Below are 19,372 nucleotides of genomic sequence, written 5' to 3'. Positions count from 1 at the left end.
TTGTTCAGTTTGCCCACTGAGGTTCTCCCAGCGACCGGAAGGGTGCTACAGGTGTCTGGAATACGGCCACCTGGCGCGGAACTGCAAAGGAATCGACAGGAGTAAGCTGTGCAGGTGGTGCGGTCAGGAAGGTCACAAGGCGCAAGACTGCAACAACGAGCAAAGATGTCTGTTTTGTGTCGACAAAAGTCGCAACAGACACGCGACGGGAGGCCCTAGATGTCCGGCCTTTAAGCAGGCGAGAGGTACTAAACCGCAGTGGAGGTAACTCAACTAAACCTCAACCATTGCGACACAGCACAACAGTTGCTGTGGCAATCCGTATCGGAGTCGAAGTGCGATGTGGCTATCCTTTCTGAGCCGTATCGTATACCAGCTGGAGACGATAACTGGATCGCAGATAAGGCGAAGACAGCTGCTATATGGACGATGGGGAAGTATCCCATCCAGGAAGTAGTGTACCAGGCAAACGAAGGCTTCGTGATCGCCAAAATTAACGGAGTTTTTGTTTGTAGCTGCTACGCACCTCCTCGGTGGACTACAGAACGGTTCAACCAGATGCTAGACGAGATAACCGACAAGCTAGCCGACCGGAGACCAGTCGTAATCGCCGGTGACTTTAATGCCTGGGCGATTGAGTGGGGCAGCCGCCTCACCAACCCAAGAGGGCGTGTTCTGCTAGAAGCGCTAGCAAAGCTCGACGTGGACTTGGCCAACGTAGGAAGCACCAGCACCTACCGAAGGGATGGTCGAGAATCAATAATCGACATCACCTTCTGTAGTCCCGTGCTGGCGCGAAACATGAACTGGAGAGTTTGCGACGGATACACTCACAGCGACCACCAGGAGGTCCGGTATAGTATTGGATCACGGCCAGGGAGTACACTAACTGGCAGTCAACCTCGCGATCGAATGTGGAAGACGAAGCAGTTCAACAAGGAGCTGTTCGTCGAAGCTCTCAGAAGAGAAGATCCGGGATCGAATCTAAGGCCGGAGGAGCTAACGGCAGCGCTGGTGCGTGCGTGCGACACAACCATGCCTAGAAAGTTCGAGCCGAACCATAGACGTCGTCCGGCATACTGGTGGAATGAAGCGCTTCGGGACCTCAGGAAAGCCTGTCTCAAAGCCAGGAGACGAATGCAAAGAGCTAGAACCGACGGCGAGAGAGAAGAACGTAGAGTAGTGCTGCGAGCCGCAAAAGCTGCTCTGAAGGAGGAGATCAAGCGGAGCAAGAAAACAAGCTTTAAGGAGTTGTGCCGGGATGCTGATGCAAATCCATGGGGAGATGCATACAGAGTGGCGATGGCCAAAATCAGAGGCCCAGCGGTACCCGCTGAGACATGCCCAGAGAAGCTGCAAGTAATCGTCGAAGGGTTGTTCCCTCAACACGAGCCTACGATATGGCCACCGACTCCATACGGCCATACAGGCGAGGAGAGAGTGAGTATCACCAACGACGAGCTGATAGCAGCGGCCAAGAAAATGAAGGCGAAGAAGGCGCCCGGCCCGGATGGTATCCCCAACATAGCGTTGAGAACAGCTGTCGAGGCCAACCCAGATATGTTCCGGACATCTCTGCAGATCTGCCTAGATGAGGGGTGTTTCCCGTCTCAGTGGAAAAGGCAAAAACTGGTACTGCTACCGAAACCAGGCAAGCCACCCGGTGAACCAGGTTCATTCCGGCCGATATGCTTGCTGGATACGCTCGGCAAGCTGCTAGAAAGAGTCATCCTCAATAGGCTGACAACTTTCACGGAAGGAGAGCATGGTCTGTCGGGGATGCAATTCGGATTCCGAAGAGGGAAGTCAACGATAGATGCTATCCAGGCGGTTGTTGCTACAGCCGACAAAGCAAGGACGAAAAAACGACGGGGTAACCGCTTCTGTGCCGTCGTCACGATCGATGTGAAGAATGCATTTAACAGCGCAAGCTGGGAAGCCATCGCTACAGCGCTGCACGAGATGAAGGTTCCGGATTACCTCTGCAGGACTCTCAGTAGCTACTTCGAAAACCGGACTCTGTGCTACCATACTAGTGCAGGGCAAAAGAACGTCACGATAAGTGCAGGCGTCCCACAGGGGTCTATCCTAGGTCCGACGTTGTGGAACGCAATGTACAACGGGGTGCTGACACTGCAGCTACCGACAGGCGTCAAAATCGTCGGATTCGCGGACGATATCACGTTGGTGGTAGTTGGCGAGTCCCTAGAAGCAGTGGAGATACTTGCTACGGAGGCGGTAGATGCTGTTGAGAGCTGGATGCAGAGGAAGAAACTATCCATAGCCCACCAGAAAACGGAGCTGGTGCTGATCAGCAACTGCAAGGTGGTGCAGAAGGCTGCAATCATAGTCGGGGAACATGCCATAGACTCCAAGCGGGAATTAAAGCATCTCGGCGTTATGATCGACGACCGGTTAAATTTCAATAGCCACGTCGATTATGCCTGCGGAAAAGCAGCAAAGGTGATCACAGCATTGTCGAGGATCATGCCGAACAACTCGGCAATCAGCAGTAGCAAGAGGCGGTTACTAGCTAGCGTGTCCACATCGATCCTAAGGTACGCTGGTCCGGCTTGGGCGACCGCAACAAAAACTAGGAGGAATCGCGTTCAGCTCTGCAGCACGCACAGACTGATGGCCATGAGAGTGGCGAGCGCCTATCGCACGATATCATCGGATGCGGTGTGCGTGATCGCCGGAATGGTCCCTATCGTCTTCGTTCTGGAAGAGGACAAAGAGTGCTACGAGGCCAGGGGCGCTAGAGGAGCTCGGAAGGCAGCGCGAGTCGTCACGATGGCGAAGTGGCAACACGAGTGGAATACCACAGCGAAGGGAAGGTGGACCCACCGGCTTATTCCAAATTTGGTAGAATGGGTAAACAGAGATCATGGGGAAGTGAATTTCCATTTGACGCAGTTCTTGTCAGGTCATGGCTGCTTCAAGAAATACCTGCACCGATTCGGACACGCAGGGTCGCCGTTCTGCCCTGAGTGCGGAGATGTCGAGGAATCGCCGGAACACGTTGTTTTCGAGTGTCCACGTTTCACTGTGGAGCGCAGCGAGATGACAGCAATCTGCGGTGCTGGTATAAGGGCCGACAACATTGTGACTAGAATGTGCCGCGACGAAGCCTGCTGGAACGCGGTGAATGCTGCGGTGGTAAAGATAATGTCGTTTCTCCAGCGGAAATGGCGAGAGCAGCAAATGAATGATCGTAGAGACAATCCGGGGCAAGCGTAGTAGTTCCGTCCGCGTGTGGTAGATCCGCCGTCGGGGACTACCGGTGTCGTGAGCGATTAAGGTGTGGAGCTTACTGGCTCTCGGTCGGTATTCGGGAGAACTTCCTACGTCGGGGAACTCTCTGTCGGAGTAGGATAGATCCACTGCCGGGGAGTATCCGAGTAGTGCGCGTAAAGTCATTGTGCTCAATGGCACACGGGCGGTAACGGGAGAACGTCTTTCGTCGGGGACTTCTCTGTCGGAGTAATACAGATCCACCGCCGGGGACTGTCAGAGTAGAGCGATCGGGAAGAAGCACCGGAGCATGGTCGTCAGGGCGCCTGTGAACCGGAAGCCGTCTCCAACCGGAATCGCAGGACTGACCTTGGCATCTGCCCGGGAAGTCGGTTGCGGGAGAAGTTTCAGTGTCGGGAAACTCTTCGTCGGGTAGGATATATCCACCGTCGGGGACTATCCGAGTCGTGCGCGGAAGCCTCGAGTGCTGATTGGCACTCGGGCGGCACCGGGAGGGCATCGTTCTTCGGGGCACATCAGTAGGAGCCGATGAACTCAGCGTGGCTTTAGAATAACAAATTTGTGGTACTAACATAGAGTTTGCCGCTCAATGGCGGTACGCTAAGCAATAACAAGCTAACAGGAGCCGAAAGGCCAAGAACGAATTAGAATAACAAATTTGAAAAATAGCATGCATGTCGCTTAGTGGCGATACTGTAATATTAACAGCATACTAATGAAGCGGTGCGCATAGCATGAAGAAAACTAGGATAACGAATTGGTGATGGTGCACAAGGCACATAACGCCTCCCCTCCGAAGAAATACTGCATGGTGGTACCGGAGGGGAATTTAAGGTGGAGGCGAACTAGGAGAGTGTTTTTAGTGGGTAGGCGCACATTCGAATCCCACACAGCGTCTTTAGAAGATTTTTGGACTCCTAGAATAAAAAAAAAAAAAAAAAAAAAAAAAACACACACACACACACACACACACACACACACACACACACACACACACACACACACACACACACACACACACACACACACACACACACACACACACACACACACACACACACACACACACACACACACACACACACACACACACACACACACACACACACACACACACACACACACACACACACACACACACACAACACACACACACACACACACGCACATACAGACATTTGCTCAATTCGTCGAGCTGAGTTGATTGGTATATGTGACTCAGCCCTGCGGGCCTCGGATCGAAAGTCGGTTTTCCAAGCGGTATTTATACCCTTCTTATGGGTGTAAGAAGGGTAATATGGGTGTAAGAAGGGTAAAACAAAACATTAAAAAATCCTCAAATTAAAATTGCATTTTGACCGTCAGTTAGTCCTGTACCAGAGTGCTTGAAGATCACTTAGCTTGATGATTATAAGCCTTATAATATAAATAATATAATATAAGGTCTAACGAAAGCCGGCTGTACAACACCGAGCCATAACATATTTATTATTGTCAAATCATATAGGGATCAAGTCCACGGTTTATTTTTTTGCATTTTTCGGGTAAATGTCGTATTCGGGTAAATGTCGCATTAGGGTAAATGTCGCATTCTGGTAAATGTCGCATTCGGGTTAAATGACGTTCGGGTAAATGTCATTCGGGTAAATGTGTTTCGGGTAAATGGTTTTCGGGTAAATGTTATAGAACCACTTGAACAGCCGCCATCTTGAATTTGTGGGCCTCAATCTTGTATTTTGAGTGACCATCTTGAATATTCTAGTAGTCAAAACGGAACTCCGGACATCTTCTCCATACTCAAATATATTTTCATATGCCATGGTCTTAAAGCCACACTTTAAAACAGCTGACTTTTTTGTGGCTGCCATTTTGGATTTTCCGTACAAAATTCGTCAACCATGCTAAAGGTTACGAAAAATCGGCACAATTTGATGAGTCTCATTTTGGGGTTTGGTTCAGTTTTATATACGGCAAGTTCCACCGGTGAAGAATTTTTAATAGCAAACAATGCAATGTGTTAAAATTCCGGTTCGATTCGTGCTTAAATCCTTAATTTTGGTCAATGGGAAGTGCCTTAAAAATAAGTGATCACAGACATACATACACACATACATACATCATCTCAATGTGTCAAACTGAGTTACAGTTGACAGTTAGCTGTCGTGTCGAACTGATGTGTTTGAAAGAATAGCTAAGTGAAAACAAACTAGTTTATTGGTTTCCCCGAAGTTTGTCCGGCTTTAGGCCAAAAGTGTGGTCGCAGAGAATCCGGGTCTTTCCATCATGGACGACTACCGCAGAGACTCTGTTTACCTAGACTTCAGCGGCATGCCAATCCGCCCCAAGCTTGAGAAAGTTCACGAGCTCATAAGCAAGAAAATCCAGCTAGACATGGCAAAAGTCAATTGCATTCAGCCCAGCATGACTAAAGCTCGAGTCATAATCGAGCTAAAGTCACAGGCTTATGTCGAAGAGCTAGTTGCGGAGCATAGTTCGAAGCATACTGTGGAGCTAAACAACAAAGAGTATGCTGTCCCAATCGTTCCATACGACAATGCGGTTGAGGTTAGGATTGCTGATCTCCCATCTTACTTCTCCACCGAAATGATCGCAAAACACCTAACCCCATATGGCGAAGTCGTATCCACACAAGAGGAAGTGTGGAAAAACTTTTGGCCTGGTTTGCCCACCGGCGTCAGACTGGCACGAATGAGAATTCGCAAACCGATTCCATCCTACGTCCCAATGACAACGCACACAGCCTTCATCACCTACAGAAACCAGATCCGAACATGTCGATATTGTGTAAGACCGCTGCACATCGGTCGTAGTTGCAACGAGGCTCGCAAAGAACAGGGATTTGACATCAACAGCCGCCTCACCGCGGCTCAAGTTGTTCAAGGTGTCATCCCGCCTTCGTCAGCAAATGATCCATCTCCATCATCCAGTTCATCAACAACAGAAAATGAAATTGAAATGCAAACCTCAGATGGGGAGATGAGTAACAACAACATGCAGGAAAATCCCACGACAACCCAAGTAACAACCGTTACAGACCGTATGACGAGATCAGCTGCAAAACAACACAGCAGGCCATCTTCTCTCTCCCGTCTCGCCCTTGAAGAATGCACACAAAATCCTAAATCAAGTCGCACGAGTTCACTGTCGATCCAGAACTCCTCGGATTTTGTCATTTCCGATGACAGTGAGGGAACAGTAAATGCACCAAAACGACAACGATCACAACAAACCGCTGAATCCCATGAAGCTCCGTTCCAGGAGGTCAAACGCAAGAGTAGGAGTCGCACCCACAACTCGTCTTCCCGGTAAGCTTTGCCATGGGTATATGTCTTGCCGAAGCAATCGCAGATACTACTATTCGTCTCAAGAAAATATCATATCTATCTTTCACAACAACAATGGAAAATCTCCTCCGTTGGAGGCAATCACAACGCATCGCTTCTTCGACTGACAACACTACCGACGAGGGCTACTTCTGTGAGGTAAGCCCTAGTATATGTCCTGCCGAAGTTAACATAGACGCTGCTCCAAATCTCAATCAATATCCACCCTTCTTCATGACACTACCTCCCCATGGAGATTCACTAAATTACGCATGTGAATCGGACCAACAGCACCCAACATTTCTTCATTCATTACATCAAGCATTGGTCATGAAACCGCACAACCAAAAGCGCAACGTACACAACACGGATATCATCAAAAACACTGTCAGCGAGGGCTACTTCTTCTGTGAGGTAAGCCTTAGTATATGTCCTACCGAAGCACTTATAGATACTGCCGCACTTGAAAAAAAATCGTATACTGCAGAAATAAAATCCCACCTTCGACTTGACCGACGACCGACTCAGAGGAAATCCACCTTTACGCTGCTAACTCGCCACTCGTTCAATACTCAATACGCCATTCACGGAGTCAAACTTCAAAACACAGCCGTTCTGAAGTCTCATCACTGGAAAACATCTTCTCGACAAACTGCACTCAACGAAACTATCAATGAACACTCCGCGGATGCACTAATATTGCTGTGTGCGTTCTAGCTGCAAACGGTGCCCAAATGCGCTTCAAACGCGGTAACACAGTGTTGCCAAAGGCAACTTAGCAAACACAGACAAAACCACCGCCAACCTTGGATCCAAATGCTCTCACTGACATCGGGTTACTTGTTGGAAAATCTTGCCGCATTTGGTGTTCCCGCATTTGATATTTGCATTTCGAATGCACACAGCAATACCGAAACGCACGTCACAACGCTGTTCCATCGCACAAAACACTGTCGGCGAGGGCAACTCTCTCTGTGAGGTAAGCCCTAGTATATGTTCTACCGAAGCTATACTGGATACTGCCGCACTAGAGGAAAAATCACTTTTTGTAGAAACTCGATCGACGACGACACACTATGGCACTACTGCTGATGTACAGCTCTACGCGATAAATCTTCGAACGATGACTACACGGTTGGTAAACTACTACACCCAAGCCATTCAGGAGTTTCAGGTGAGCGAACACGATGACCAAAACAAAAACGACCAAAGGTACGAGGAGACGACAACAAATGTGACTTCAGCACAGCTGATTCGTGACATATCAGTGTCAGTAAATTTCAGAGACGGGGAACGCATACAAGTTCACTACAAGGTGGGACTCCTTTTTACATTAGGGTGATGCAAATGTTAAGTTATAAAATTGCAACTATTAATATTTGCAATATTTCGAACCAAACAAAAGTCGATGCCTTAAGGTCTTTTGTTTATGCCTCTGAGTTGGATATTGTTTTTCTACAAGAAGTGCAAAGCGAAAACTTGTATATACCAGGGTATACGGGTATTTTCAATGTAGACGCTGATCAGAGAGGTACAGCTATCTTAGTTAGGGATCAGTACAAAGTGCATAATGTTGATAAAAGCCTTGATAATCGCATAATATCAATCAAGGTCGGATCTATTACATTTATAAACATCTATGCTCCATCCGGTGCGGCACAAAGAACAGCTAGAGAGGATTTTTTCAACTCTTCCATTGCTCACTATCTGCATCACTCCTCGGAGCATGTGGTGCTTGGTGGAGACTTTAATGCGGTGGTCAATACAAAAGACGCCACGGGCGGCAGCAGCGTTAGTCCGATGTGCAAACGACTCATGAGTGCTGCAAAACTAGTAGATACCTGGGAAGCATTGCATGGACGTAGGGTGGAGTATTCGTACATTAGATCGAACACAGCATCACGCCTAGATCGCTTGTTGATTTCGAATGGGATGAAAGCCCAGCTTCGGACATCACATTTTGCGGTGACATCGTTTTCGGACCACAAAGCGTACATAGTCCGCATCGTCCTTCCCCACTTGGGAACTCCGGTAGGGCGTGGTATATGGCGTCTGCAACCGTTTGTTCTCGATGATACCGACGTTCTAAACGAGCTGTCTAAAAAATGGGAGTATTGGGTCCGAGCGCGAAGACATTTCCGGTCTTGGATAGAATGGTGGATTCTGCATGCCAAACCAAAAGTGACTTCCTTCCTTAAATGGAAAACTTCGATCGTTTACCGAGAATTTAGAGATGCAATAGAGTTATATCGTAGCTTTTTAAAAGAAGCATATGATAACTACCACGGAAATCCGCAGCAACTAGCAACGATAAACCACATCAAAGCACAGATGCTTCGTCTGCAAAAGAACTTTTCAGCTAACCTTCGTAAATTCAACGAAACTTACATTTCCGGTGAATCTACAACACTATTCCATGTTTCTCAAGCTCAAGGAAAAAAATCCAAAACATCTATCACAGCACTTCAAAATGAAGATGGGGTTGAAATCTGCGATCAAGCTCAAATACAGGAATCAATTACATCGTATTTCGAGCATCTCTACTCGGCGGTAAATGCTGAGCCCTCCACAGAATTCATTCCTATCAAATCGATCCCTGAAAACACTTCAGCCAACGAAAACATAATGCAAGAAGTAACGCAAGATGAAGTCCTGGCAGCCATTAGAGGAAGTTGTTCAAGAAAATCTCCAGGCTCTGATGGTCTTCCCAAAGAATTTTTTCTCAAGTCTTGGCAGATCATCTGTGTTGAATTTACCAAAGTTATAAATGACGCACTGCAAGGGAATGCAATGAAGCAATTCTACGATGGCATCTTGGTTCTCGTTAAAAAGAAAGGCAACGACAAAACTGCACGAGGATATCGACCAATTTCCCTCTTAAACTTTGATTATAAAGTCTTAGCAAGAATTCTCAAACAGAGAATCCACGGCCTGCTTCCACTGGTGCTGTCAGACAGTCAGAAATGTTCCAATGGAAAAAGGAATATTTTCGAAGCAACAAGTCGTATCTACGACAAAATCTGTCAACTAAAGCATCATCGCAGAAGTTCATTGCTAGTTTCCTTTGACCTGGACCATGCATTTGACCGAGTTGATCATCAATTCCTGAGACAAACCATGGACAGAATGAACTTCAATCCGAATTTAGTTAATTTTCTTGATACGATTTGGAGTCAGTCATATTCCAGAATCTTGGTCAACGGTCATCTAACACCGGAAATCAAAATTAGTCGTTCAGTAAGACAAGGTGACCCACTGTCAATGCACCTATTTGTCGTGTATCTTCAACCACTCCTGGACGCCATTTCTCGAAAATTTCCAAATGCTATGATAAATGCTTATGCGGATGACATATCCATGTTTCTCGACGACGAGATGGCAGTGTTGCGGATTGCTGCCACCTTTAGTGATTTCGGACTTGCTTCTGGAGCTATATTAAACAAACAGAAAACTGTAGCAATTATGATTGGCAATGTCAATCTTACCACAGACACGGAATGGTTGAACATTGAAAACTTTGTCAACATACTCGGGGTACGCTACGGAGAAAACGTCAAGAAAGCGCAGAAATTGAACTGGCAATCCGTTCTCAACGGTTTACGCACACGGCTTTGGTTTCATCATCCAAGAAAGCTAAATCTGATTCAAAAAGTCATATTAATCAATACGTATATCAACTCAAAACTATGGTACATGGCCTCCAATATACCACTCACGAAGGGATTTGCAACAAAAATAAAAGCGGAAATCGGAAAATTCCTCTGGCCTGGACAATCTTTGCAAAGAATAGCTTTTGCAAACCTAATTCTTCCTAAATCTCGAGGTGGTCTAAATCTACATTGTCCTGAAACAAAATCGAAGGCCCTCTTGTTGAATCGTCTAATAGCCATGGCTCACCAACTTCCATTTGTGACTAGTCTACTCCAAAATCCAATCGATCCAGTACCAGCAGTGTTCAACCATATCACCGTTTTAAAAACCGAGCTGGACCAGTTACCGGATATCCTTATAAATACACCAACGTCCCAAGGGTTTTACCTTCATTTTCTGGAAACGAAACCAGATCCAGGATTTGTGTCCACTGATCAACGAGACTGGAAAGCAATTTTCAGGCACCTTCATAACAAATCCCTTACATCAACGCAACGATCAAACTGGTATACCGTAATGCACAAGAAGATAAAACATCGTGAGCTGTTATACCAACGAGGTGTGATAGATAACCCGTACTGTGAAATATGCCCGGGTGAAGTAGAAACCACTATTCACAAGTTATTTCGCTGTCATGGTAGGAGAGAAATTTGGAGGTTTCATCGACGAGAACTACTAGCTCATGAATCTAGCCTAGCCAGATTAGAACCAGAAGATTTTGTATATCTTAACTTAAGAAACGTTAACCAACACACTAAAGTTTATATTATAAAACTATTAGGTATTTTCTTTAGTTATCATCTAGAAACACATGAAAACTCTATAGGATTAGAGAATTTTGTATTTTATCTAAACTGTAACAAATAATTGCTAAATACATGTAAGGTTTTACAAAAAAAAACTGAGTTGATTGCTATATGTGGCTTATCAAAAAATCGTTTATTGAGTGAACATATGCCTTTCAGTACACTTTGGTGTACAAGAAAGGCAAACATAAGCTGAATCATTTATCCAACCAGACTCAATAAATTTCTGCAATGTGCATTTGGCATTCAATTGTTTCTCACAAAAACTTTTAGCTTTGAATACTGAATATTTTTTTCGAGGACAGCAAGGTTCTAGTGGATTTTCAAATGACGAATTTTCAAAACTTTTTCTTCTTGACGTAACTTGCTCTGCCGTGCCATTGAGTTCTCTGCTGCCTAAAAATACATCCAATCATAACTTTTAGTGACAGAGCTGGTACCAGTTTTCCCAATGATGATGGGAATTAAAGTCATCTGCCATTTCGTCACGTCGTCGCCAGTTAGTCTTCGCAAAAATAATCATCTAAATAATGCTCCTCATCTTCCTCCATTTAGTATTCGGCAATGGAAATTGCTTACTTTGTACTTTTCTCAAATGGGCATCATCTGCCCTACGTTCCCAGCCAGAGTGACAAAACTTGAACAGTCGAGTCCTTTTTACAACTTAATTGTCGTATCGTCCATTTTGCTCAATCAGCACTCAACACTGCGAATAGAGTTTTATTCAATTTGCGTTGCTGGCTAGTCGCTGGTAGACCAATATATAAATCAGGGCTCTGTGGTAGGTAGGTAGGTATGTACTTCGACTTAGCCTATTTCAGCAAGAAAGAGCTGCCGAAATGCGTTGCTGTTCACCGCAGCCGTCGTCGTCACCAGTACGGTGAGTGTGTCAACATCCGGAGCGTGAAACTGGTTGTTGATCTTGACATTGATTTTGTACCGCATTAGTCGCTTTCGCCTTCTTACCGCGGCCAGCTGCTTGTCATAGTGTCAGGTGCTACTATGAATGGCTATTTAGATTATATCCACTTCTGTTTTAACTCAATCGAGTTAGAGTGGGCAGTAAAATTAATGACTGACAATGTGGCAAATTGATTTTACGATGCATGTAAGATAAATTCGTACCGTTGCAATTTTAGAAATACTTTATTGGCCATTGAACTGTCCTTAGAGGTTGTACAAACTCTCGTTGACCAGTTATGACCATCTCAGAATCACTTAATTTTCTCGTTTACATATTTTAGTTATAATATGTCCATGAAATCTACAAAGATAACTGCCATCCTAAAACACCAAAAAAATCTCATCTAATCAAACAAGTATTCCTCAAAATCCCCTCGAGGTTTCCACTAAATTACGCCACACGCTAATAACCGTGGCGAACCCACCGTTATCGTCAATTACGGGACTACTAATGGGATATCCTATCAGCGTGCGAATTAAATATTCATCGCCTTCGTCCATCCAACAACGAGCGAACCGCCAACCACCGCGCCGTCAACATTGTACCATGCAAACCGAACCACTTTCCATCCGTCGCACCATATCTCCTGTGCACAATCTTCGGCTTCCGGTCAGCCAGCGCTTACACGTGCTTGCGAACTCAAATCAACTTCCAACTCTAACTCTTGACATTACTTTCTGCTCTCTTTCTCCAACACAGAACATATTTTGCCTGGCAAAGTTTGTCAAATCCTATGGCGTTACGGAGCACCGCGTTGACTACATCAAAACTGTTGACGGTCATGAATACGATTATCAGTGAGTATACCACCATTATCAGAGGGGGGAAGTGGGATGAGGAGCAGTGGTGCTCCTTCAGGGCATACCTCTCTGTGTCTATCTTTCGCATTTCTAGGAACTATTGACAGGACCAATTAAGTTTTACACGCGACAAGCTACACGGTATCGAGTGGGAATCAGGTTAGAAATGTGCAAAATACCCTTGGGATATTCATTTAATTGGGCATTCCGAAATAAAATCATCGACAGATTTAATTGTTGTCCATAGAGAACCACCGGTCTTATTACCGTTCTGTGCACGGTAACTTCATTTGGAACGGAGGTGAATCTTTTTCTATCACAATTTCTTCTGGAGCCCTCCCAGACAACCAGTAATCGTCTAAGATGTTGCATAAGATGATAAAGTGGAGGCCATATGCGTGCATGCCTCCATTTAGACGCATGTAAAATGTACGCATATCGCCTCCACTTTACCATCTTATTCAGCATCTTATACGATCACTGGTTGACTGGGCTACAACTTCCATTGATACTTCGCCTAAGTTTTTTATGGCACACATAAGTTGACACACATTAGTTGTCATTGCCAGCTGTCAGCAAGGATCCTAGGTAGATGAATTTCTCCACCATCTCGAAAATGTCCCCGTATATAGTGACATTACTTCCTTGTTGGATCCTGTCATGCTCGGTTCCACCTACCAGCAGGTACTTCATTTTTGACGCATTCACCACTAGTTCGACCTTTGTTGCTTCGCGTTTCATGCGGGTGTTCCTACAGCTCTGTCACCGTTGCAAATGCTCTTCATATAGTCTGCAAAGCACACAAATTGACCAGATTTTGTGAAAATCTTACCCCGGTTCGTTTCATTATACCTTCCAGAGTGTTGTTAAAGAGTAGGTACGAGAGTCTGTCATTGATGGCTGCGTTTACAGTGTTCCCGTAGTCCTCTAGAGGGGCCACATTGAGCTCGCCCTTGTCTGGCAGCGCTACCTGGAGTCATGTCTCGAGTACACCACGATAGCATGCTGGTGCTTAGCCAGTTTCCCGAGTGGTCCTCATCACTCTCTCGGAAGGCGGGCAGAGTCAACCCCACGCCTGTACCCAATTGTTTTGCAAGCATCAAGAACTGATGCTCACGTGCAACCCGATCTGACCTGCCCGTAAGGAAGTGATACCCTTCAGGTCCTATCAGATGCACCAAAAGGTTGCTGACAGCAGGGTCTCCACCTGCCCCGGCCCTTACCGAGGACCCCTTTTCAACCGCGAGCTCGGATTCAACCCCATAGAACGACGCCAGCCGCGTAGTCGCCGACTACGAATAGGACTACTAACCCCAATTCAAGGTGTCAAGCGACACGTGCTGAGGAATGAGTGATCGAGGGGGTGAAAAAGATGCTCGATCTTTAACGGAGCCTGTGGGGTGAGATACCTGGGCACCCCCCACAGTAAGCTGTCCCTTACCGCGTTGATGCAGGGCTCTGGCGTGGTGGACATTCTTTCCCGTGCTACTCGTGGGATTTAATCATGAAGTTTAATAAAAATCAGAATCTAGGCGGAAATAGTAGTGGGATCAACACCTTCGCAAGAAGCGGGTTGATGAGATCTCCGACAAGGAGAAGCGAGAAGATAGGCGCTGGGAGTTGCGTACGGAGCTCGAGCGTGGGTGCTCCAGTCCACTTCCCGGCAAGCCAGCCGGTCGAGGATATGGACGGAGCGTGATTGTTGAGAGCTGTCAACCAAGAATTCAAAAGACGGTCCGCAATAGAGCTGGCTGAACAGCAGCTTGACAAAATCATCGACTTTGCGTCCACTAAGTCGAACATAAGTAAGGACCTGAAAACGGCCTTGCTTCGATCGACGATGCCAAGCAGGAGCACGCGGCACTCGCGTTGCCCAGCAGCGGAGCCTGCAATTGAGAAAGTGCCGAAGTTCACCCAAACGGAGGCCTTCTCCTTCGCAGGAAGTCCGAATAAGGCGGAAGCGACTGCTCGCGACAAACGGGGCAACCAATCGCAGAAGCGGGCGAGGCAACCGTCAGGCGAGGAGCTGTCTGGTGGTGCCCGCAAGGCCAGGCGAATCATTACCCCGAAAGTCGGTAAGGGGCCGTCCATATACCACGTGGACAACTTGGAGGGGGGAGGGGGTTCGAGAAAAGTCAACGCTTGTCCACGGAGAGGGGGGTAGGGGTTCGTCAAATGTCCACGTGGACAACATTGCCATAAGAATTAAGAAACAAAGATTTACAAACGAAATCAATTATGTCGCATTATTAATGAGATTTTCTTCAACAAAAGTTCTTTGCATTTTATATTACTATACATTGTTTTTTATTTGGACGTGACTTCTTCAAGGAAAAAAATCATGGTATCATGGAGTCACATCGACTAATTTGTTTTAAATTATCACAACTTCTAATTACTTACTTTTTTCATCGAGGAATAATCCGGAGATTTAAAATGGAGTATAGACCATGCAAATCTTGGTGTTTCCGTCAGAGAGTTTTCATTGAAGTTCTGTGTGAATTTCTCGAAGTTTCATATCAAATTTTGTAAACTTCTCCGAAGTTTCAAAATACATGTGAAGATTTGCAGGTTTATCTTGATCATTTTTTTGAGCTTCCTTTAAAATTTAAGATGTTTCTATAGGTTATTGAAGTCTAAATCTCAGTAATATAATTAAGTTTCGGCTATACTCTATGCATTTTTGAAAAGTTGCTGATATTCTTGTTTTTGTAAGATACTGAGAAACATAATCTTATTGGGTCAGTCGGTTTTCTCGGTAGAGCCATGCAAGCGATAGTGTGGAATGCGGAATCAGATTAGCTTGAGAATTTTCGAATGGCAGACAATTTTCAGGTAAGAGTGATGGGGGTGCGAGTGAAAAATCCGGGTTCAGAATCGCGCTACAATAATCGTAGATCAGACGGTTTCCACGGTAGGGCGATGGAAACGCGAGCACGAAATCCGGGATCAGTGGTCATCGTGATCAAATAAATCATAATCGTGATGAAGACCGCGACATGTATTTCCATATAACTAGTGGATCATATCACCTAACAGAGGTGGCTCCTAGATCCACACCTTACCCTACCCTACTAACCACCATTCCTTCCCGTGACAACTGTGGGGATGCTGTGGATTCCACGGTTTCTAGTAGCAACGGTTGTCGAACTAACATTCCTTCCCTTTCCTGATGACCGTAAGGACGTGGCCAGCGCCGTTATTGACTTTAAATAGCTGAACTCTCGAATTGTGCACATTGAGAATGGTTAGCTAGTCCCAAGCTTTCACATTCATTGGCTCTCTGTGCAACTTCGATTGTTCTGGTCAATCACGGAGTAGCAACTACGATGTGTACGGTTATCTTTGCTTTGCTTGCTTTGCTTTGCTTTGCTTTGATACTGAGAAACATAATCTTATCTCAACAAAAAAAAATACTTTATCTCAAGTTAAGTTAAGATTCTTAACACAAAAAAAACCTTTTAAAAACCACCGTCTTCAACCAGAGATTGAACAGACTGAGCAATCACTTACATTAGGCGATGAACATCACACGAAACACCTAGTGGGGAATTTTCCGTTTAACGAAAAAAAATTTCACCAACTGGAGCGGGAATCGAACCCATACTCCCACAAACATTAAGCTCAATTAAAAACAATGTTGAAAACTTGTAGCTACCTATTTTGTTCCTCTTTGAGAAAGACTTTAAAATGAAGTCACTCAAAAAGTTTTCTTCCTATTTTTTTTTTATTTTTTGATGTTGTTTGTATTTTATATAACTCCATAAAATATTTTTTATTCATAAAGTAGTTAATTATTGGTATTTTAGGCAATATTTACGAAGAAAAAAGAAAACATTATTGACGATCTTGCGCCAAATACGACGCACAGGCAAACAAAATTGTCCCACCACAAAATATGCACACCGGTTTCAGCATACATTGGTTGATGTCGGCGCTACAGTTTTGCAGTAACGGAGCGTTATTTTGGGGTGGTGTTTCGACTAATCGGTTTGTTTATGCACTGTTTCCTTTGTTGTTGGATGTGTGAACATTGTGCTGTCAAAGATTGAACATTTGCACGATCGTCGCAAAATCCTTGCAAAGCTCAATAGGGGGATTCACTTAACAGCGTAAACTGATTAAACTGATTAAACGTCGTGATCACCAAGGCAATCTTTGATTATTTCATTCGAAAATCATGAAACATTTTAAATATGCAGAAAATCATGGCTTACGCAGCAATTTAATCTGTTTAATGAGTACCCCTAATATTAAAAAAAACTTCAAAATGAATTTTCCGTTTATTTTAGGAATATAAAAAAAATCATTTTTTTTTCGGAAGTCCACGTGGACATTGGGGGAGGGGGTAGGGGCAGAGCCGTAGCGCGGGGTTGGCCAGGTTGGCCCCCGCCAAGGGCGCCAACCTCAGAGGGGCGCCGAAAAGGCCTAAGGCTAGAAGGAAACTGGATGATGCTAATTATAATTATTATGTTTTATAAAGAACACTTTACCAGATGAGTTTACATTCGTGTTCAATCGGATGTTGCTTATGATTTCTGGAATGTTGTCAAGATTTCACTGTTTATAATATTTGAGATTGATATGTTTTTTTTTCATTTTTCAGTATTCTCAAAAATTCAAATTCCCCTAGTTTATTCTAAGCATTTATCATGATATGAGCAGGGAGTTTACCTACTATTATATTTTGAGAAACAATTTTCAAAATTCTAGTTTCTTTCTAAAAATTCCTAAACATTCTCACTGGGGATGTTTTGAGATTACTCCCGAGGGTTTTCTTCGCATTCATTGAAGTATTTATTTTATTCCTTTAGACATTCAGGAAGTTATCTAGAATGTTTTTCAGGAATAAGTCAAATGATTCCTCCTGATATTTCTCTAAAGATTTTATTAGATAATTTTACCTTAGTTATGTCAGAGTTTCAGCAGATATTCTTACAAAAAATCTTTCAGTGATAAATTTGTAAATTTTCTTGAAGGATAGCCTCAGAAATTCCTCCTACTTCTATTTCACATTTTTTTCCTAAGAAGATTCCTGCAAAAATATCTACAAGGTTAACTTTGAAACCCTTCAGTAATTTGTACAGAAAACCCTGCAGAGATTTCCTTTCGAAATTCCTGCAGGGATTTCTTCAGCAATGCCTTTAAGCATTCGTTCAGAAATTCTTCCTGTTATTTTTTTTTAGAAAATATTTAATAGATTTCTTTAGTAAATAGTTTGACCAAATATTTTTTTCAAAAAGTGTTCTATAGATTCCTTCAGAAAAAAGGCAACGACAACATTAGAGCTTGGAAAATCTTCAAAAATTGTTCCATGTTCACTAGAGATCCAAACATTTCTGGTAGAATTTCCGTGGAAAACATTTTATGAATTTTATAATAAATTCCTTCAGAAAACCGTGAATATAGAATTTCTTCAGACATCACTAGGTTTTCCGTTTGAAAATCTACCATTGATTTGTAACAAAATTTCTTTAAAGAATTTGATTGAAAGCTTCCATGGATTCCTTCAAAAATTTCTCGGGATTTCTTCATAAAATTTTCTACGGATTTTTTGTAGAACTTTAACCGGGATTCTTTCAAAAATTTCAGCAGTATTTCCGAAATTCTTCCAGGGGTTCTCCACGAATTCCTACAGGCATTCCTTCATGTATTTCTTTACAAACTACTACAGAAATTCCTGTAAGAATTATTACATGAATTCCGTTGGAAATTCTTGCTGAAATGTCTCCTGGATTTTCAGATGATATCCAGCAGAATTCCTTCAGAGGTTCCTGCATAATTTTGTTTAGTAATACCAGCAGGAATTATTGCACAGATTCCAACAAAAGCTCATGTAGAAATTTCTTCGGGAATACCTCGAGAGCAGAACCAGCTGTATGGCAGTTTCTTAAGCTAAACCTTGCTTTAGAGTGGTATATTGCATCCTACATCAAAAATGTATGTTGGGTGATCCTGTCTATAGCTTGTCTAATGATTAATGAAAAGTTTGTCACAGATCTTCTGTGAAATATTGTAATTAAATTTCAGAAGATCTGCTTAAGTTAATGGAAAAATTCTGGTAAAACCAATTGAGCTAATCGCCGAAAATTTGTAAAATAAATCGTTTGAGTTTTCCTGAAAACCCTTGAAAATCAATTGAGTATATTTTTTAAACATCATTCAGTTGAACAAAAAAACCAAGGAAGAAAAAAATCTGTAAAATATCTTGAAGAAATGTATTCATCATTTATGTCATTTCTTATTATTATGTTGGTCTTAGTGAAATTCTTGAAATACAAAATATGTTTGCACTTATATTCGTACAAGAGAAATAAATTTTGGAAAAAAAATAGGTGACATCCATTGAACAATAAAAGAAAAACACGAATGAAAAGTACTCTAAGAAAATAAATAATCGAGGGACAACTTGCTTTTTCGAAACACCAAAACCCAACTTTAAAACATTTAAAAAAAATGAATAACTACAATCTTTTTAAAAATCACAATCACCAATTGTCGTGGGGCGCCAATCGGTATGCTTGCCAAGGGCGCCATGGGACTACGCTACGG

The 19,372-nt window shown here is 43.8% G+C and overlaps 2 protein-coding genes across 18 annotated transcripts in view; one reads left to right on the top strand and one right to left on the bottom strand.

The window, feature by feature from the left end:
• The window catches only part of LOC109408315 (solute carrier family 35 member F3), a 277,247-nt gene that overhangs the window by 212,510 nt on the left and 45,365 nt on the right, over window positions 1-19,372 (bottom strand). The gene's annotated exons all lie outside the window — the stretch shown is intronic.
• LOC109623085 (uncharacterized) overlaps window positions 1-19,372 on the top strand; it is a 120,040-nt gene that overhangs the window by 93,554 nt on the left and 7,114 nt on the right. Inside the window, exons 1-2 of one of the 2 annotated variants that reach the window (XM_062849546.1) lie at window positions 5,401-6,758; window positions 12,720-12,817. In XM_062849546.1, coding sequence (XP_062705530.1) covers window positions 6,594-6,758; window positions 12,720-12,817 — 263 coding nt within the window. In that variant the 5' untranslated portion in view covers window positions 5,401-6,593. Of the gene's footprint in view, window positions 1-5,400; window positions 6,759-12,719; window positions 12,818-19,372 lie in introns of those variants that run through there. The other variant, XM_029860048.2, reaches the window with a different exon arrangement.

The sequence above is a fragment of the Aedes albopictus genome, chromosome 1 (genome assembly GCF_035046485.1).
Source record: "Aedes albopictus strain Foshan chromosome 1, AalbF5, whole genome shotgun sequence".
Taxonomy (NCBI): Eukaryota; Metazoa; Arthropoda; class Insecta; order Diptera; family Culicidae; genus Aedes; species Aedes albopictus.
Note: the sequence above shows the minus strand (reverse complement) of the source record. Positions and strands in the feature narration are given on the sequence as shown.